We start from the raw sequence: 22,169 nt of genomic DNA, 5'->3' as shown, positions 1-22,169 counted from the left end.
ATCAAGCACATGCCTCCAAAAAGGAGCTGAAACAAGAGTTTGCAATTAAAATAGCAGAAAAGGTAGAAAGCTCCTTTTGATGTTCTCTTCATGTTTAAAGATGAATAATTTCTCACTTTTGCAAGGCATCCTGAGAGTTAAGCATGAAGTAGAATCTGTAAGATGCAAGCTTGGTCAAAATTGACAGCATGCTCTGCACTGTCTGAAGTGGTCAGAGAAGCATAAAATCCTGATGGTCTGATTCTACAGTGACCTGGAAGTCACTTAATTTGCATGATCAATCCTCTTAAAAAGTCTTCAGTAAGGAGGTTACAATCAAACAGAAAAATTTCTGATATGCCTTCTGTGGCAACATTACAAAAACAAACTCAAGTCTGCCACACAGAGATGGAAAACAATACCAAGGCTTACACAAAGCTATTGCAGACAGATCTCCATTCCAGTACCAAGAAGCATGTTTATTTTTTTTCCCAAGGAAAAAAAAAAAAAAGAAGTACAACATGCCTCTATTTTCTTTTGATCTTTATTATAAACAATTTTGTAGTTTCCAGAACAGGATTACTACATACTAGATAACAAAAACATGCTCAGCTGAATCAGTTTTAGCTTTTACTAGATAAAATCAGAACCAGCAAAACAAGTATTTTTTTTTAAGGATTTAGTCTATTGCAAGAAAAACAGCTTTACAAACATGAAATAGAATTAAAGGTATGCATTTGATCATATACACATAAGCAGCTGATGATACTCCGGACAGAAACATAGAAGGAACTTCTTTGCACATAAATAGATTTTTTTAAAGTGTATTTCTTTCACATGTATACAAAATTATTTTGCTTTCTATACTGAGCAAAGTTCTTGGAGACATAAACAAGGATTTCTAAGAGACAAAATCCCACATATCACTTAGGATGTGGGCTGTCATGCACACAAGGATGTAATAATACAATTTACACAGCATTCCTATACAATACTTGAGCTTCTTATATACATACTTACAAGACACTTTTGTACATGAGATGCCATCTTTGCAATTGAAATGGCATCTACCCTGAAAGGCTGCATCAGTTCCAGTGTTTGTATAAAAGATAAAACAAGTTTCAAAAGGCAGCACCACTTGGCTTGCAGAGTCAAGGATGCACTGAGCCACAGCTGTAGTGAAGGCAGTGAGGCAATTACACTGGCCTCTCTGTGTTTACACAGTCCCAGTGGGGAAGGTTAAGATGTGACCCTTGAAGTCTACACGTTACCTCTATAAAATGTGGCTGTGGCAAGAACAATTGATTTTAACAGATCCATGGCTAAAGCCACACTTTTGCTCTTCAGCTTTCTCTTTAAGCTACTTAAGCCAAGTGTCTGGTTCTTTCTTTGAGGGAAAAGTTTGACTTTTACATGACCTTTTCAGTATGGTTAAGTTATTTACCAATGGTGGGGCTGGTTTCAGCACACACACACAACCTGTGAAACTCTCTTCTTCAATGCAGGTAGAAATGGTGCACAGTGCAGCAATGACAGAGGACCCTGCTAAGCTTCTCCTGGAGTGGGAAATACTTAGCACCTGTGAGAATCAGATGCCAAGCCTGCTGTGAGATTAGGTCTGGCTTCCACTTTATTTTAGGCACAACAGTGTTAAAAGAAGGGCTGGGGTTTTGCTCCTCGTTTCTCTAAATCATACTTTGTCCAACTAGAAAACAGTACCTGAAGAACACTCAGAGCAGCATGAATGTGATGCCTTTTAAGACCCGGCACAGTGTTTAACCAAATACTACCCGGACATCAGCAATGCCAAACACACATACTACTAGCTGCATCCGTGGGTTAGACACACCCATACTCATACCAAACCGTCTGCTGATCCCCCTGGGTGTCTGGAGACCTGGGAGGGCTGTTGGAGCTGCCTCCTCTCATGGGCTCCTCCATAGCCCCAGAGTTGCCTTCTGGTAGCTTACCCTGGCACTTGGTAAGTAGGGCATCACCCTGGCCTTGCCCTAGGGAAGTATTTCCCTCAGTGATGCTCGAAACAGCTCTGGCAGGGGCCACTGTGACCACCTCCCCAGTACGAGGGGCTGGCTTGGGTTTCACTTTAGAGGGAGCGTGTGATGCAGGTGAGTAGTGTTGCCCAGGGTTCACACGCTCCTGTTGCTGCACGTTCAGATTGCTGGTGGATGCAGTGGGTGAAGCAGAGAACTGATGGAAGGAGAGCGGCCTCTCATCCTTTGGCGGGGCCAGGGAAAGGCGCCTTGTGTCAAGCTGCCGACAGCGGGAATCGGCACCTTGCAAGGAACCTGCCACTTTTGCAGACTGTGGCCTCTCTCTTAAGGTTGCCTGGGAGCTTGTTGGCACAGAAGCCCTAGTGCTCTGACTGACAGCATCTTTGCCTCCACGCAGGTCTGCTGCTGACTTCTGAGGGCTCTCCTGCCTGTACGTCTCCGGCCCACTGGCTCTGAGGAGGTCAGCAGAGGCTAAGCTATACGCCCTGCTCAGTGATGTACTTCTCCTGCTTGTGGTTCCAGGCTGCTGAGGCTGTGCCATCTGCCGCATCCCATTGGCAGGCTGGTGCTGGGGTGTGTGAGGAAACTTAAGCGACCCTTGGGAGTTTGCCACAGACTCAGGTTCAACTTGTCTGAGGTTTGGCTTCATGTAGTTTCCAGTTCCTTCTTCATTGGCGATGGTCATCTTTACAGTTGGAGCAACAAGACTAGTGGACATCTTAGCCGCCTCCTTCCTGGATGGCTGAATCAGCAGGTTTCCAGTAGCTGAAGGTTCATTTGTTTTCCTAAAATAATCACTGAGCACGTCATCTCTGTTACTGGAGGTGTCCTGGTGTGAGAAAATATGCACATGCCACATTAATGACAACACTTTCTGTTTCAAGAATCATGCAGAGCTTCATGTTCAGATACTCTTCCTTCCCACTTAATTCAACCCAAATATAACCACAGATTTTATTTTTGAAGTGGGGAACAGAAGAATTAAATGTTTACAGTGGGTATAAATCCACATCAAGGAGTAACATGCTCATCATAATTAGATCATGACAGCCTTGTTTGCCAGATTAATTGTCTTAAATTTAAAAAATTTCACCTCACTTGCAACCTGGGCAGCAGCTCTTTTGCTTCCTTTCACATCAGCCACTGTCACTGTAACATATTAATGACAGCCATTGGTATCAGCAGATATCAATAATGGTCTGTCATCTTTCAGAACACAGTTCATCTGGATAACACTCTCCAGTAACTTCAGAGATATAACAGGAGAGAATACCTTGGGGAGATGTGCTAGCATTAAAAGAAAGTTTCACTGCTTCGCCATTGAACCCCCTCACCTCTCCCAGTCAATATACTATACGTGTTAAAAGCTGTGTGTATAAAGTAACAAACTGTACAAAAAAGTATTAAAAAAATTGAGAAATTATTGCTTGCCCACAATTAACTTGCAAATTTCAAGTCAGACAATTAACCTGGCAGTAAAAGAAAATATACAATGAATATTTCATGGGAATGGTCCATGCAATCAAAAAATAGTGATATTCAATCAGGTGCCATTGGACTATTAGTACAAGGCATGCACAGAATAGTTACGGGACATGCTGTCTTCACAAAAAACGTGCCGAAACAAGCTCGTGAAATTCATTTCTTTTCTCTAGGGAGTATGTTAAAGCTTAATATATTAATTTCACTAGCGTTCAAAACAATTCTCCCAGTCACAAAACTTGTTTGCTAGAAGTGAACACCATCAATGGCAATAGCACAGCAGGAAGATTTCTATGCTCAACTAAACGGTAAAGCGTTAGGGTTACTTTTAACTTCACTTTAAGCTTCTGTTATGCGTATTAACATTACAGAATGAATAGTCCTCCAAAACCACACACGTTTATGAACAAGCACCGGAAATACTTTACGAGCAATTAATGCAAGTGATCTGGCAGCTTTTAAAATAACAGCTAAGAGTTATAGTATGCTTCTATAGGTATTAATATGCTAGCAAAAGCTGTGGTAAGTTGGGAGCTGTTGCCTTCAGAGCACGAACAACGGATACCCTGGGGATATACAGTGAAGCAGATCTCCTATTTCCCCTGCCTGTTCTGTGCCTCACGCTGTCAGGACATGAATGACTGAGGACGGATTCGAGTGACTGCGAAGGTTCCTGACGGAGGGAAGGACATAGGGAGTAGCAAGAGGGATAGAGTGCATCAGCTTCTAACAGAAATTGGTGCAATGAAATCATTTCACTCTCATTTAAACTGCGCCGACGCTGAAAAGGAACAAGGATGACAGAAAGAATGAAAATGGAGACATGGTCAAGTAGTTACAACAGACCAAAAAAAAAATCAAATTTTAACATTTCTAAAAGCCAAGAATTGTATTTAGGATAATGAGGGAATAGGAGGTATATTTAAATATTGCTCTGAAAATTCAAGGACCAGAATTTACTGATGCCATAAAATGTTACAGCTCTGTTGATTTCAATACTGTTACCAAGGCATTCATGAAACAAACATCTGTTCACTTACACTATCAGCAAATTGTTAAGATATTAACATGCTTGATACTGTACCGGCTCACTACTGTACAGCATAACTGAGCAGTAAAAGACAAATGCCATCTAGAAAACAAACACTTAATTTCTGACAAAGCACTTCAGCGTGCGGCATATTCTTGCAGTCCAAGAACCAACAGAACAGTGCCAGTCAGCACACAAACCCACAGCACAGTGAAAGCATCGAGAACTTCCTTTGGTGAGAAAAACATTCTCTCTCAAATACACTGATGGTATTTTCAGATTAGGAGATAGTTTTAACAAATGCATCTTTTGCACTTCAATTGAAAACTACTGTTAGGTTTCATTTCTAATTACAGATTTAGCAGTTGAAAATTACACAGAACACTTAATCAGTTCACAAATAAAAATAACTGGAGCTGAGAACTGATGATATAATACGAAACACTAACTGCAAGTGTTTTATACTAAAAAGCCCCAGCAGTCCAACACATAGTACTTGCAGTGAATTATCTGCCTGACTTGCCAGAGCTGATACACCAAAATAAATTAGCAGAGTGCTGTGTGAAAGTTAATCTTGCCCTAATTGTTGGAACTGTTTCATTCATTTTGCAAGATTTGATGGTTCTCTGCAAGTTCCACAGATATGAACAAGGATCTTCTTGCCTTTCCTTGCTTCCCTATACCCTCATTCCCCTGAATCAGCTTTGAACAGTTTTTTGACATCTGAGATAGGCTATCTAGCTCTATTTACTTACACTTGGTGGGGACAGCCTGTTGCTTTCTTCCAAGAACTCTTCCAAAGTGACCATCTCACTGCCAGGTGAGGCAGACCGTTGCCTGCCTGCGTAAGACTGGGATGAAGCACTCTTCTGAGGTATATCATAAGAGATCAAACCATTTCTGTGGGAGGACGACTCATGCCTGCTGCTAGGGCTTAAGACAGCAGAAGCAGAGTGAAAGGGATAGGTGTCTCGGAGCAAGGCTGGTGCCTCTCTGCTTGGTACCATATCTTCACTGCTGAGACTCTCGGTTCTACCATGGATATGATCTAAGGAACCTGAGGAGAAGCATAAATATCATTAAAGACACTGTTCTTCCCTCATCTCGGTAGATTTCTCACTGAGGTAGGAACTTTATTGTTCAGGGCCATTTCCACACAGACTAGAGGTGGCATGTTAGACCTTACTTTCTACTTCCACAGAACTCAAGGCAGTCAGAACTTTGAAAATCAGGATTAGTAAATGTCTTAGAATACATACTTTGAGCCTCTGTGTTAAACAAGCACAACTACTTGTCCAAAGAATAGGAATAACACAGATAGTAAGAGAGCCTCTTTACTACCTCTGTGCCACTGGAAGATCTCCCAGCCTTTACCGTGTGTGATCTGAGAGCCAGAACCTGGCAGTGGGAAAGCAGGAAGTACATTTTTCCACAGCACCAGGTCTCCTGGCATCCTTCAAGGATGCACAATTTCAGCAAATCTCCAGAGCACATACTGATTCCATACACAAGCTGTGTACAGAGTAAGAACAGCAGAGACCTGTTGTTGTAAAAGGAATCTAACAGTGGCCTGATACCTCCCAGGTTATGATGTCAGTCAGACTGATGCAAAACTAGACTGCCTGCTTTACAAGCCACACCTTGCCAGAACCAATCTTAGAAAAATACTTCTTGCCAGCAGTTTTGATTCCCAAGTCAGCCATATCCAGATTGCACAATCGTTACAATTTCAAAACAACAGTCTTCAAATTTAATTGGAAGGAAAACAGCATTTTGCAAACAGTTTCATGGAATTTCACTTCGTTTATCACAACTCAGTTGTAAAAGCTTTACCTTTCAAATTGAGAGGTGAACTACTGCTGGAAGCATTTCTACTGCTGTCTAAACTGTTTGGCCTGGACACTGAAAAAGACAAAATAAGCATTGAACAAGCAGATCTTAAGTTCCTCTGATTCTTAAAAGACTTGGCTATAGCCTGCCTTCTGAAAACAGGACTTGTGCAACTAAGTTACTTTGAAAACGTAACGACGTAATATACACAGGATGCCGAAGTCTGGACAGAGTAAAAACCATTTTCATTTTTCAAGTCAAGTTGTTCAGGACACATCTTGTTCTTCTCACTCTTTTTTTGCACAAAGAAATATGTTTTGAGTTTTGCTTTTACAGCAACTATAAACAAAGTAATGTAAATACTGTAAAAGTTTAACAACAAGTTGCTGTCTCTTTCTCAGTTTGTTTCTTTGGAAGGAGCTGGTAACCAGCCTGGAAATTAAGTCTTCCACAAACCTCTAAGCAGGCAGTGCTGCTGCTCTACCAGTGTTCCTGTTGTACATCCACACTCTCCACCCCGAATTTATTTTATCGCTGATTCACTCCCTTAAGGAAGGAATTGAATACTGTCCAGAAAAATCAGCAACAAATCTGTGGGACATGCATTAAAGTATCTGTTGCTGGGCCAAGGCAACTTGTCTCAATGTCAGCATTGTTTTAGAAAAAATTTTTTAGGAAAATGTCCATTAAAAGCTTCTCAACAGAAAACCAGAAGTACTTAGAACCACATTCCCAAAATGGTGTTGCATTATTACATCTCATTCTATCACGTTAATTTATCTAAAATGCTCCAGGACAGTTCATGTGGATGCAATGAAACAAGTCTTAATGTAGAGGTTCAGAACATTTGTATAGGCTACGACCTTACCATGCTGTCTGGTGCTTGCAAACTCTACCTCAGGGGACTGTTCACATAGATTATCTTCTGAATTATAGCCTGAAAGGAACACAAAACTTAAAAGGCAATATTAAACACAGGAAAGTTAATCCTTCAGGTCAGTCTCCAATGCATTCTAGCAGTGTAGAACACTGAGGTGATCAAGAGGCTTCTATAGAGCCAACATTGGAAAAGCAGCCATCTTCTAACCACTGCTGTGAACCACGGGAGAACTGATATCCAAATGTGGTTTGTTAAGTTGATGACATTACAAGAGTGAGGAAACCCTGTATCTGACTGATTAAACCACTAAGCAGATAAAGTAGGAGTGAAAATACTAGTGCTCTGTTTTGGTACTTGAATACCAGCAGAAGCCATGTTTTACCCAAGCAGGAACTATGAAGTAGCCTGACTTGTACTAACAGCTGGTACATCAAATGCATCGCACACCTTTTGGTCTGCTCTGGAGCCTGGAGATCGGGGTGGAAGTGTGCAGATGAATAGCTGAGGTCGAGTAAGTCCTGGGACCCAGCTCCTCACAGCAGTGTTTTGTCACAGAGCCTGCTGAGATTTCAACATTATCATTGCTGCCTCCGTGATGGGAATTCCTCTTTTGCTTTAGGTCCATTAGCACTGAGAGAGAGAGGTAAATAAATACAAGTCAATGAAAAACAGCATTAGATTTGTATTTATCCGCCCATACAAACATGACAAGCAGGCACAAAGAAACTGCACAACAGAGGAGGTAGTTTTGCAAGCTCTTCCACAAATAGTTCAGTATCGGATAGGAAATTTCTGCCACCAGTTTTTCAATCATGTGTGCTCTCTGTAAAGTGTGGGAGTGCCAAGGGCTGCTTAGTGCCAGTGGGAGGGCTGGTATTATACATGCAACAATTACTGTGAAAGGAGAAAGAAAAGGAGAAAAGACATGAATGCAGAAAAGATAAGTAAGGTGTGAAATTCCCATAACATTATTCCTTGCAGGTACATTTTATAAGCATTTACTTCAGTAATAGAATAGAATAAGGAAAGAGTAACAGTAGTCACGCTCTTATTCAGAAAGAAATAATGCCGATTTGGAAATTATCCAGCATGATCTGCACACTAAGCTAATTGCTTTCAGGTTTAGATCCTTGCTGTGGGGTAAGAGCTCAGTCTCTACAAGGTTAAAACTCTGCTGCTTTTATGATGCTCTGGTGCAATGATTTTTAAGTGTAATTCCTGGGATCTCAGCATAAGAACAACAGAACTACCTCCTAGAATATTATTTAGATTCAGAAAGCTGAAGACATCTTTCCTAGTGATGAGGTAGGTTAATTGATTTCTTGTAATGTGAATTAACACTTTAAGGCACACATAAAATAGAACAAAATTTAAACACTGACTATAGGAAACACTCTTAATGAGATGCAAGATTCTAGTTTTATAAATATATTTCTATGGAGTACTTGCTTAACTAATAGTAACTAAATGCTGAAAACAGAGTGCAGCGGTCAAAGTAAACAACTTGCAAAGACAATGGACAGACGGTTAGTTCAAAGTGCAGAGCAGTAGCAAAGTTGTATTAGAGAAATGGACCACGTTAATGTCATCCTACATGACTCCTGGAAGTTGACTTCAGAAACACTATTTTCTCCCACAGTCTGCGTGGGCTTCATAGCACAGGGCTGGCACTTTCTCTCAGAACTGAATTTTATGGCATGCCTCTAGAGGCAATTACTGGTTAAAGTTTGGCATGCAAATCTGTATTTCTAATTGACTTTGTAGATGCACTTAACACCTTCCATAGATGCCAGAATTATTAATTGCCCTAGAGACAAATGTTCTCTATAAATTCCCAAACAGGAAGCAACAGGTTGCTGTGCCAGCATCCCTGGTTGTGCCACAGAGGGCCAATTCTCAGAGCAAGAAGGGAGATGAGATCTTTTGGCCTCTCTGCTGAGCTCCCTGTAGTGCATTGTCTGGGCTGCATACGTTTCTCTAACACAGAGTGAGGACTGGACCCACACATTCGTTTCAGAAGCCACAAGGTTGTGACTATCAGGCAATAAGAAGCTGGGCAATGGATCCATGATGAAGGTTATTCCAAATCTTAAGAGAACAAATCTATTTTCTTCTTCCAAAAAAATTTGTCAAAACTGAAGCAGGAGAAACTGAAACTTTAGCTCAATTCAAGATGAATTTTCACAGCTGGAAGTGTAAAACCTTTCTAAACAGCAGGTTTGAATGCAAACGTCCAGACACTTTGTGTGGGATAATTTTCCCAGTAGCTTCCACTCTATACTCAAAGCTAGACTATTTAAAAGCAGACAAAGATGTTACAAAACCTGCCATTTTTAGCATTTAGCAGCACAGAATATTGGAAAAATCTCCAGGATTTGAGACTGCTTATATATTAGATTTATATTTTAGTAGGACTACAACACTGTAGAAAGCATAGCAACAGCAAATCAGTTCAACACTTTAACTGGACACGATGCAAGTGTGTGATTGCAAGAAAATATCAAAGCGCATAGCAACTTCACTTACTTATAACATGCACCACAGCCAATATACATACGCAAACTGTATGCCATGAGGTCCCCTAAGTGTGCTGCATTGAAGAAATGATCCACAGTGTGCAATAGTGATTCATCCTCTACAGGAAAACTTAAGTCCATGTTCACTAATCTGTGCTTGTATTTAGAGTATTGTAAAGGCATGCTGAGTGTTTCTATCAAGGTGTGTGTTCTTTTAAGGCACGTGGGATTTTTTTTTATTGGTTTAAAATATTTGTCATAAATAAATGAAGATAAATGCTAAAGAGAAGGTGTTAGAAATCTCCCAATTCCGGGAAAGAAAGAGGTTCATTAGGAGAGGATGGGATGTCGGAAGAAGACCAGAACCGGAGCCGATTAGAGAGAGACTGATGATTCGATGGAGACTTAGGAGACTTTTCTTTATCCTTGATTTTGCTTCTCAAAAAGGCAATCTTTTTGCGCTGCGCAGCTAAATTGTTATCACCCAGGTATCCCAAAAAGAAGAAGAAAAAAAAGTAAAAATAAACTCTCATAAATAAAATTTAAAGTGTTTTAAAACAGATTAAAGACTACACAACCAGTAAAAATGAAAAAAGCTCAAAGACTTATACACATTTGGAGGACTGATTAACGCATAGTTAATCTGACTCAGTTTAATGCATAGATTAATGCATACAGATAAAATATAAGCAAGTCTATTAAGAAATTACTGTTAGATTACCCAAAATGTTTTTATTTAACAACGTAAAATCAAATAGGTGTGCATGTTACTTGGTGATAACATACTCAAAATTTCCTAGATATCTTCTAGGCTTTAATACTGATGCTTATCGTCTCAACATAAGCATGTTTCATGTAACATCAAAACGAGTGAAGCCCCAGAGACTTTCTGTTATCTCTGGCACTCCATGAGAGCCTTGTTCTGTGGAAACCCAAGCCCAAATTGCCTGGTTGAACTTTAGATGCATGTTAAACATAACATTTCTGGGAATCACATGGATGATCCGAGACATGCATTTTTATTTCAAGTGAATCAACAACCTCGAAGAATTAGAATGGAGAATGGGAAATCCTCAGCTGCTCCCCTTCTGTTTCCCACAGTCCCCAGTGGGAAGACAGGAATTATCATTTAAGAATTAATTTCAAAATTACTTCTTGAAAAAGTATTTCTGGACGATAATGATCTATATATAGAAGCTGACAGAAGTGATCTCAATAGAATAAGCAAAGCTTGGGATATACATAACCTTTAATAACAGTCACAGAGTATTTATTTTGAGGAGCTTTCTTTTAAATTTCCCATAATTAGGAACACCTGATTTACTGTATGAACTAACTAAACAGAAATCATTCCATCTTTCTTATGTTCACCTCAGAGTGTTTAAAAAAATAATTTCATCATTTTACATTAAGAAAATCTTAGTTTGATTCAAAGTCAAAACACGGCATCATCCTCCAAACCAATTAGATTAAAATAAATTAGCATTTTCTATGTTATTTCTTTTGCATGTACGCCATCTCCTGGCAGTGGCTGTAAGACCAGCTATTACCCATTTGAAGAATAATGGCTAATGAACCATAATATTATGCGGTCCAACTTTAAACTGCTTTGTTGCAAAACCCCAGTAAATGAAGTATTTCCACCAACTTATTCAGTAATGTGCAATACCCTCAGACAAACCAAGAAACTATATATAAAAGCTGAAGGGAGAAGAAGTAGATAAAAGGAACAAACCAAACTAAACAAAAAACTCCCACGTACTAGTTTACCCAGCTTTTTAGTTTAGGGGTTTTTTTGCTTACTAACACTTTTTAGTTTACTTAAAAAAGGGATATAAAACATAATGTTATAGAGTATTAATATAACCTACATATTAAATTTTTAAAAAATCTTTTAAAAAATACTGTTAAGCTCATGAATTTAGGCTGGACATTCCTTACCTTTGTTTGAAGAACCCCCAGGGTTCTCTCTCTCTTCCATAGAGTTTGAACCTTGAGAGGTACTATCCTGAGTCTCCTGTTGATGTTTCAGTTTTTGGGAGGCAGATGGAGAATTTACTGTTTCTGGGAATTCAGAATGCCATGGAGGGCTTTCTGCTGCTGGTTTCAACCGCTCCTTTGTAGTCTCCTTCTTTGGCTTGATTAGTTTGACTAAGGCTCTGGCTCCAATCCAGTGGTTTTTCCTGATAAAGCAGGTTTTGTGAATGGGATTCATAAAACGCTACAAGAAATACTCCCTGAAAAAATCCACAGCTGTGCTAAAGCTATCAAGTCATCCTAAATCCTTATTTGTTTGCTGTCATGAATTGGTTGGAAAGATGCAGTATGAATTTCAGAGAGCTTGAGATCCACTTCTCTCCCAAAGTAAAAATTATTTTACAGAAATATTTCTTCAGCATGAGAAATGTGAGAAAGACAACCATTCCCTCTGCGAGAAATCTAAACTACACATATGGACCCACATAAGACATTTTAACAGTGTGAAAACCTCTACTACAGGAACAGACTGAGAAGGAAAGAAATGAAAACTGCTTTAAAGATTAATCCCTCTCTTTGCTAAGGCTATCAGTCAGAACTACGTCTGGTAGAATTAGCTTGGCTCTTTTTTTGTTGTTTTTAATATAAATTTTTTAAGTAATTTCTCTCAGATGGACTGCTTATCCCCTTTGAAACAGCAGCTCTGGAAGCTCCTACCGCTGCTTAGTCACCATATTGGGGGTCCCTCCTCCCCTGCTAGGGACAAGATGACATATAAAGAAGAAATTCTTCACCATAAGGCTGGTGAAGCACTGGAACAGGTTGCCCAGAGAAGCTGTAGCTGCCCCATCCCTGGAAGTGTTCAAGGCCAGGCTGGGGCTTTGAGCAAGCTGGTCTAGTGTAAGGGGTCCCTGCCCATGGCAGGGGGGTTGGAACAAGATGATCTTTAAGGTCCCTTCCAATTCAAACCATTCTATGATTCTATGACATTCATCAAGGCAAAGTGGCTCTTTTCCAACTAATGTTATTTCAGATTCTAGTATTAAAACAGAGAGCCCCATGTGAGGTACTGTGCTCTGTATTAACACAACCTGCTGCTTCAGGGAAATGGCTTGCAGAGTTAGAGTGAAGAGAGAAGTGGAGATGACACTGTCCTTATTTCAGATGAAATTTCTGTTATCTCCAGTTATGGAGACCCCTTTCTCACCCTCACAAATCTGTACAACACTAGCAGAACTGAACCCATATGCGACTTACTTTTTTGGAGTAGGATCATAAAACTTGTACTGATCCATTATCTTCTCTTCAAGTTTTTCCTTGTGTCTCCTTAAGGCATTCAATTTATCACTGTCAGGGGGAAAATCACATTCTGAACCATCTGTATGAAATTAAGCATAATCAAAAAATTGAAGACCAAAAGCCACCAAGAGAGGAAAGAGACCGAATTATCTTCCTATCGCATTACCTTCAGAATCCTACTGGGCTCATCCACTGTCTGTTCAGACAGGGCAAATACAAAAGCAAAAAAATCCTGATGGGTGATTTTTGTGCAATAAGCATGAAAGGTGAAAGAACAACAGTAGATTGGTGCTAGATTACTCACTAATGATCCAGGCAGAGTTTGTTTGGTGGGTGTTAAGATTGATCTTATTTTGTTTTTTGAAAATTCATTTTCTGATTGTTCAATCTTATTCACAGGTCACTGACTATTACTCAAGGGTTAAGATCTTTACATAGTTTGAACTTCTTGTGTATGTGATAACTAGGTATTTTATTTCTCTTTTGCTTACTCTGTTGTAACTAGAGAAATAAAGAATGTTTCATCTTTCTAAGACTACTTTGGTCTCCTGTGAGCAGTGTCAAAGCACTTTCAGCACTGCCATGTAATCTCACTTTTTTTTTTTACTCATTTTATTAACCTGCACAGTGGATGTTAGCAAATCTTTTTTCACTCAAGTAGTAGGTCTAATGTACCTCTAACACAGAACTGTTAGACACCTGGATAAACATGCTTAGAGTATATCTGAACTGTATTCAGCCAATTTCAGTAAACAATTTCTAACATCTCAACCATATAATCCAGTACTGAAATAAACCTCAGTCAGTAACTCCCACATCACCCTGAGGTGCTCAGACTAAAATTCTTGGGATTAAGAACACTTTTCTTCCTTCTTTCATGCCTATAAGAGAAATTCACTGCAGCGATAACAGCATTCTTCGTAAAGGTACAATATGTTTAAACAGGGTATCTCACTTAAGTGTGTCACCCTGTGCATGGGGGATACAGCAATGTATGTTGACACTCGCGTTCTTAAAACCAACATCAAAAGAAGTGTTTCTTATAATGCAAATGACAAAAACTAGAGAAGTATGAATATTTGCTATTCTTCAGGAATCTAAATATAAAATGACTCCTATAAGACTAAGTTTCTGTTGCAACTCAGCTGTTTCCCAAGCTCTTCAGAAACCTTTGAGAAGTACCACTGGGTTTAGCATTCCATCTTTTATAACTAAGTTTTTCATATGGGTTCATCTATATTTTTTTAAAAGAGCTATGCTTATCCAGGCATCTCCTGAACATCACTTTGCGGTAAGGCAATGCAAAGAAATTTTGTAGCTTCTCCCCATTACATACATCTCTTCCTAAACATCCCCTTTTCTAGCCAGGTACAACGTAGACCTATCATTCCCTGCCTGTCCTTCTACTCTTGATAGACGATTTGTATTCTATGTTTGTCTAGATGACTCAATTTTAGGTTTCACAATTCAAATCTCTAGTTTCTTACATGTACTGTTTCTGTTCTTCATGATACTGCTCCTTGTTCTCCATGTTCTGCTCCAGTAACATCTGATTCTGCTGGCTCAGCATCTGAATCTGACTCAGGAGATGATGATTTTCTTCTTCCAGATTTCCCTTTAGACGGGACAACAGCTATTAAACAAGATAGAGAGATTAATCTCTCCTCTGCATCTGACTTCCCTGGAAGTGTACCATAATCAAGCTAACACAACAGCATAGCAACCTAGGATATGAATCAATAAACTTCAAAATATATGGAGGTGTTATTATGACCACATAGCTTGACCTTCTACACATAGTGTGCCAAAAGCTTCACACAATGAATGTTAGCTCTCTAACAAGATGACAGTGGTATATCCACCTACAGCTACGCACCTCACAGTGGTTATCCAGCTTGGTCAGAGAGATATCCATGGACTGGTGCTGTTCTTTCAGCTCATCGTAGCGAGCCTGCCAACGATTCAGCTCCAGCTGAGAGTTGTTCAAGGAAGTTTTCAGCTCTTTAGTGTGTGAATGCAGCCCTTCATATTCTGCTTTTAGTTGGTTGTGCAAGAAATTCACCCTAAACACAAAGAAGCCAGCAGGCTTATGAAGGACATTTCATAGAAAGTACCTCACATTCAAAGACCACACCATCAGTGTGCAGCTGTCACTAAATTAAACACTAAGTTCCAAAGACTAACTCATAAAGACATTGTTATTCTAAGCATACAATAAAATTTTATTAAGAAAGTAGTAATAGCATTATAAAATATTTCAAATCTACAAAAGAACTGAAAGGAAAATAGATGAAACATAAAACTGCTATTTCTTCAATGTTTAAGAAACACACCACAAATTTCTGAGGCACAATATACTTAAGAGCATTTGGATATAAAGGCAGCTCTATTTGGCACAAAGAACACTCACAGAATTTTTTTCATGATGCATGAAATATGAGCATTGAAGTGTCCTGAACTGTGAAACATTGTAATGTTGTAAGACGATACTGTGACATTCTTTTATAGCTTTTGGTAAATCTAAAAATGTCTACAAATCACAAAGGTATAAAATTAAATCAACAGATAAATAAAAAAGATTAAGTTCTGTATCTGCTGACAGATCAGTTAAGCCTTGCCCTCTGACAGCATTGCAACCAACATTTTGCAACATCTTCCTTTGTCCCTAGAGAAATGGAGTTGAAAACAGCAAGCTTGAGGAAACCTCCCTGGCAGAGCTCTGCAGTGTTCCAAAGCATATTACAATTGGGACAGCATATGAAACTTTTGTGACTGAACTTAAGATGCAATTTTAAAATATGATTCAATCTGACACTGCTTTAACTTGATATGACCTCAGACCCTTATTTGTACCAAACTATTTCTCAAAATGCCTTTGTAGTATGAACAGTGGCACTGAACTGGTTATAACGGACAGAACCCCAGCAGGGACAAAGGTTGTAGGGAAGGGTACATTTTACTGCTGCATTATGTAAAATTTGGATGCTAGTTCACAAAAGGGGTTTTGACATTAGTTAACAGTTATCCAGTGATCATATGAATCACTGGGCCCACTTTTAATAACAAGAATCAAGTCTCTTTTGAGTATTAACAAATAGCAGCTTTCTCTGGGCAGGAGAAAATAAAAAAGCAATGGTAACTCCTAGAACTAAATCATATCGTGTAAAAACATAACACAGTTCTCCTTAAGAGAAAAAACCTGGGTAGGAACCATTTCACACAACTCTAGATATTATTGGTGGGTTTGGGTATTTGTAGTTCTACTTAAAGATAAGTGCTTGGAAAGAAGTCATTACAGAAACACTTGTTAACTGAACCACATGTGGAAGCCTATTTTGACTCAGCAAAAGTCCCAGGATCAGACCATGTTTGAAGCACTGAATAACAGTATGTGTTGAAAAGTGTCCATGAAACTGATAAGCTTAAAAAAGTTAAACAAAAGAATCAAATTAATAAGACAGAAATTGAGAAAAATTAACAGACATACTAATGAAGGCACTCTGGAGCTACAGTTAACGCAACACAGCAAAACAACTGTGTGTTTTGCATAACTGACTTTTTAATGATATATACAAGAATTTCGCAAGGGAACCATACCTGTCCAGTTCCTCCCTCAGCTTCTGATTTTCCCCAGTGGTTATCGCATTAGATCTCCTCTCTTGTTGCAGAACCTCTCTCTCCGTTTTTAAAACTATTTCCAACTCTTCCAATTCTGCCTTGTGTTTCATTAAACTGTTGTATCTGCAAAAAGATGAACAGCATACTCTCAGCTTTCATTTAAATATTTTTCTTCCTCTAGTTTAAGAGTCTTAAAAGATAATACCACGATGACCAGAAAGGAATTTTTTTTTCCTGCCTGCTTAGTTTCATACATATTTGTGTGGTTAAACATTTAACTGATGTAGGTTGAAGAATTCCACATTAAGCATGCAAATTCAGCTTAGACTATAAGTCAGCAGGGAGGCTTTTAGAAAAAAATGCATTTTGGAGCAAACTGGAATGCAATTGCCAGAACCTTACTTCAATTCCAGATTCTGATTATTTGGTAAAAAGCATGTGAGTCTCCAGGGTGAGCAGAAACTGCACCATGAAACTTGAATCCCATTCACAAATAATTGTCAGTGGCAGGTTTCAAAAACCTGAATAAAAGCAGAAAGCATCAGCCAAAAAGCAACAAAAAAGCAGTAGGAATGAGCAACAGTTTATTACGTAACAACCTAATGCACGTCAGGTTATATGCATAGGTAATGGCATGCTGCATAGGTAATAATCTCCTGCATATTCCAGACAGATGATGAGGTTAGTATCAGTGAGTTGATAGCAAAACACCTTTAAGCAGGGCCTGACCCAACTGCTTGAGTGGCTCTACTTGTTCACTACTGAGAACCCCAAGAGCAACACTGGTGTTCACATCCAGGCTTCCACTGTTACTTAGTTTATACAATTTGTGCATAAATCACTCAGGGCAGGGAGATGGGTAGAGATAGAGGGCAGATGCCATCTACTATGTCTTTAATTTCGATCTCTGGAATGTTAAAATAACAGAGGTGTGGAACAACTCCCCTCATACTTGGCACAGGCAACGATTAGGCAGGCTCAGCCTCCCTGAGCTGCTACACCACCCGCATCCAGAAAACACTGCAAAGAACAAGGTGGCTTGAGACCATTTTGCAAAACAGCAAGCTGTTCTCAGAAGATTCCCCTCCCGCCCTGGTAGCCTCTGTCAGTGTCTGTGCCCACACACACACCCCAGCAGAAGCCACTGGGGACACTGCTGAAGTGAATGTCAAAGTCATCAGCACATTTTTCTGTGCCTGTGGTAAAAGGATTTTGCCCCAAAATAACCCTGGGCAGGTACACCCGTGCCAGTCATGGAGGAACATCTTTCCAAGCAATTTTAAAACATCAACCAGGTGGAAGATGCAGCATTGCTTGAAAAAACTAGAGAGAATAAGCATCATCTATCTGTGACTCTCATCCCAACAGAGATGAATGCAGAGCACAGTTACGCTGCAGTCACAAAAACTTCAAAACAAAAACAAAAGCAGCTGAGAGCACCAAATACACTGACTCCTGCCAACTTGTTTTTCTTTCAGGTTACCATTCCCTTCATCCCCGGGTCAAATTACAGCCTGTCCCAAATTCCAGTCTATTGAAGGGCCACACAGAAAAGTACCTGTCTCCCAGACAAAAGCTGCTTTTCGCTATTCATTCCCAGTAACAGCAGTGGAGCTTAATTAACCTTATTTATTTGTTTTCTTGCTCCATTCAGCTCCAGGACATTTCAAATTCAATGTCCGTACAACAAATGGAAGAACCTGAAAGCAGAGGAAGGTTTTGCATCCAATTCCAAGAAAGATCTAAGACAGACTGTGTGCCAGTCCAGAGCCTGAGAAGACAAACTCCACAGTCAGCTTGGCAGAGCTCACCATGGCTGCCTCTGCAGAAACTCTTTTTCTTTTACCATTTCTGTATGATAGGGCTACTCTGTTCAATTTTATCCAAGCCCTCTATTTTTTAAAGAGAGCTACTTAGAGGGAAGCAGTATACTGGTCCAGTTTTACCAGCTTGGCCCAGCTCCACATGCTGCTTTCTAGCATGAAAACCCCTGAGGCAGACACAGCTGCTCCCCTAGATATTAGGTGAAAGGTAAGAAAGAAGAAACTGTCTGCAAAAATGCAAGTGACTCTGCACCTCTGGAGCTCTAATGAAACCCCCAGGCAAAATTTTCCTCTAGTCCAGATTCAGCATGGAGTCTTACCATTTGAGCAGGATTTGTGCAACCTGACAAGGTCTACCACCAGGGGCAATGACACCCATCCTGTAGGCTATTCAACACTCATGTTCACTCCACTTCTTTAAGCACCAGGCATTTGGACAGAGGGATTTTAAAAACATTTTCTTATACATGCAAATAAAATCCATTTTGGCTCTGACATAATCCATTCCTGGGATTGAACAATCATATTCCTCTTTTTTCCTTTTAGCTTTCACTCTTTCTGCTGCTTTGTTAGGAGAAATACTGTGGGTAGGTATTTGAGACCGAGAGAACTTTAAAAATGCTCAGCTATGATAAAAATCATGTGGCAAAAGGAACCTAGAAAAATAATTACCAGCCAGTATTGGTAACATAGTAATATGAGTCCCTGCAATATGTAATCCTCCACAGCAGGGATTCTGTTTTTCCAGTGTCTCTGCAGGATTAGACTTCCACAGAGTAAAGCCACAAAGCAATGCTCAAGGATCTGCTAATTAATTGTAGATAGTAAGTTACCACCTCTCCTTAGTAATGCACAATATGTAAAGACATTTTAAAAATGCAGCAAAAGAGTCCAGCTTTTCTGTGCTCACCAAGATGATCAGCCAAACACTGCAAAAATCAAGAAACTGCTATTAATGGTAAATGTTCCTAACATACTAACTCTCCTTTTCTTGCTAAGTCAAAACCACATGTCTGTGGTTTGCTGGGCTATGACAGGCTATTTCACTGCAGTTACAGACAACCCATTACTAAAACTCCACTGCAGTGCTTAATACTGTGCAGACAGAGCCAAGGGAGGTTTAATGAAGTTTGCTCAGGTGCAGAAAATATTCTGCGGTTAGAATGCATCAGAGTTGAGCTACACAAACCTTTGGGACCTTGGCTGTACATGGTGTTACAAGTTCACAAGCTAACTAAAGTTGCTGTGGATTTTTCTAGACCAGCTGCAGTCATAAGTTTGTGCAGGAGTGCAAACCTGCCTTAAATAACAACTACAGTGCTGATGCCAACTGAGAAAAAAAATTACCTTGGAGTTGGGTCAAGTAAAACCCATCTCTTAGATACTGCACAAGCAAACTTCTTGGCTGCACAGAGCTGCTCTGGGAAAATTTAGCAGGTGGTGCATTCTAGTTGAAGTTGAAAGTGAGATATTTCATCTTAGCAGTTAAATGCTCAGAGTGGCAGAGGAAAACAGCTTTCTTACAGCTGTTAGAATTTCTAACTTTCTCCCCTCTGCTCCCTCAGCCAGCTGAACTGCACATAGCACATGATGGAGGGAAAATAAAACACACACACACAAAAGTGGCTCGTCTCTTTTTTCTGACAGCAAAATGGAGACACAGGCTGTCCTTGGACAAATGACCTTGATAAGTATCTTTTGAGACTGATCTGTCAAGGAAGACAGTGCACTCTTAAAACTGCCAAAATCAACCTGCTTTGGGTATAGAAAAGGCCACCATCTGCTCCCCTGCAACATCCTTCACTGGCAGTCACTTCTCAATAAGACAGCCCAAATTGTTCATGTTTACAATCATGATCTGAGCACTTATCACTAGAGATATCCTATTTTTAGAAAACCACTTTTTCCTTAGGCTGGAACTGTTTAATAATTGATACTTATCAAGAAAAGAAAGAACCCAGCAAACTGCCTCAACACACCACAGTGTGATAATCTTAAGCAAAGCCTGAATCAATAAGAACCATTAATCACTCTGAGAGAGACTTGATAAGCAGGAACAGTGTCCGTGTAATCACTTACATTTAGTTGACAGTCAAGCAGCTGTCCTGTCACACAGCCATGATGGATATTTTAATCACAATAGGTTTATTTCTGTACTTCATCAAAACCTACTGCATATTGCATTGCCAGCTCCTCAGTCTTTGGGAAAGAAAAGTTTAGCACCAGTTTTTAGTCCACTCTCAAAATCACCACTGAGTTGCTCTGAACAACTCATGGTCTTGTAAAAAAACTGAACCGAAATACAGATATTTTGAGGAAAATCACTGAATTGTATAAGAAAAGTTTTGAGGAATAGGCAGAGTGGCATTTACGTAGTAGTACATTATATACATTGTTCAATCCATGCACAATTGTCAGAGAGTGACAGTGACTAGAGACCAAACAATAAACAGATTACTCTGATTTCGCAATTCAATTGAAGGGTCTGAAGCAAAAGTCTTGGACTTTGAGAACTAGAGGAAAATAAATACATCACTACCTCACAGCTAGCTCAATACGGCTTCCTTTAGAGAGCTGCCTTTGTCATGAGGTTGATACTAGCCACAATCTTCAATGATTTAAACTTCTCAAGATACACACAACTCACACATAAGTAATTACCTAGGTGACTTGCAGACCTTACTGTCTAACTAGAAAAGATACCCCCACACAGTAGAATTGGGAGAATCTTTTCAAGGTTGCATGTTATTCTAGCACACATCCTTAAATGTAGCAAAGGCATTTAAGCTACTTCTGACAAAGCATCCCCAAGACCCAAGCCCATGTTTGCTAAATATCACCAGTCATCTGTGGTCTGCCACCTTTAGAGATCTAAAATTCATAGTTTTGCAAATATTTCCATCTAATCTCTTAATGACAACAAGAATGAGAAGACACTTTTTCAGGGAAACAACTTCATAGTTTCTGTTTCTAATTGGAGACCAACACTTAAGGCCAAAATTGTTACACAGGCACATTCCAACTACACCATACCCTTGAGCAGTGAACGTACCTCTCACCTAGACCTTTGTGCTCCAGATCCAGGTTTTTGTGTAATGTTTTCAGGCAGCTGTGCTGGTTTATTAGCATTTCATATTCTGCAGACTGCCGTTCATGCAGTGAAGCAAGGTGTTCATGGTCCTGAAGCAAGGACTCATACTCAGCTTTCAGCTGCTCCTTCTGTTTCAGTAGATTTTCATTCTCATTCTCCTTGGCTGTCTGCTGATTTTGGAGTAAAGCATTCTGGGACATGAGTGAAGCACTCTGGGAGCTGAGGGTTGAATTTTCTACCTAAAGTTTCTCAAATAAAAAATAAGCATTACTTATTTACACCTACTGGTACATACAACAAACGTGTAGTAGCAGCTTACATCTGTAGAGAGTTATCAAAGAATGTATCCATTGCTTTGTAGACTTAAGACATCTATGGACAATTTGGCATCATTTTGGTATTATTGTTGGTAGTACACACCATACAAAGCGATGCTATCCAAGGTCTGAAAAATATCAGGATAACCTCCAAACTGAAAAAACATTGTTTTACTATCAGAAGCTCTTGAGCCTGAAGACCAAGATGAGCTGGAATACTTGCAACTCAACTGCATCTCTGACAATCATGTACAAAGCCAAAAGTTAGCCCATGTTTGTGTGCAAGTAATGAAAACTTAAGTTCACCCAAACCCA

At 39.6% G+C, this 22,169-nt stretch overlaps 1 protein-coding gene across 1 annotated transcript in view; it reads right to left on the bottom strand.

The window, feature by feature from the left end:
• Nucleotides 1-1,818: 1,818 nt before the first annotated feature.
• Nucleotides 1,819-22,169, bottom strand: part of CCDC88C (coiled-coil domain containing 88C) — a gene marked incomplete at its 5' end in the record, with an annotated part of 60,029 nt that continues 39,678 nt past the window's right edge. Inside the window, 11 exons of the mRNA XM_009699761.1 lie at nt 1,819-2,820; nt 5,259-5,560; nt 6,337-6,405; nt 7,202-7,270; nt 7,661-7,843; nt 11,671-11,912; nt 12,964-13,053; nt 14,493-14,638; nt 14,882-15,068; nt 16,603-16,746; nt 21,499-21,776. Coding sequence (XP_009698063.1) covers nt 1,819-2,820; nt 5,259-5,560; nt 6,337-6,405; nt 7,202-7,270; nt 7,661-7,843; nt 11,671-11,912; nt 12,964-13,053; nt 14,493-14,638; nt 14,882-15,068; nt 16,603-16,746; nt 21,499-21,776 — 2,712 coding nt within the window. The remainder of the gene's footprint in view (nt 2,821-5,258; nt 5,561-6,336; nt 6,406-7,201; nt 7,271-7,660; nt 7,844-11,670; nt 11,913-12,963; nt 13,054-14,492; nt 14,639-14,881; nt 15,069-16,602; nt 16,747-21,498; nt 21,777-22,169) is intronic.

The sequence above is a fragment of the Cariama cristata genome, unplaced genomic scaffold (assembly GCF_000690535.1).
Source record: "Cariama cristata isolate BGI_N322 unplaced genomic scaffold, ASM69053v1 scaffold5890, whole genome shotgun sequence".
In the NCBI taxonomy this organism is placed as follows: Eukaryota; Metazoa; Chordata; class Aves; order Cariamiformes; family Cariamidae; genus Cariama; species Cariama cristata.
The sequence above is the reverse complement of the archived record's forward strand: the minus strand, read 5'-3'. Positions and strand labels throughout refer to the sequence as shown.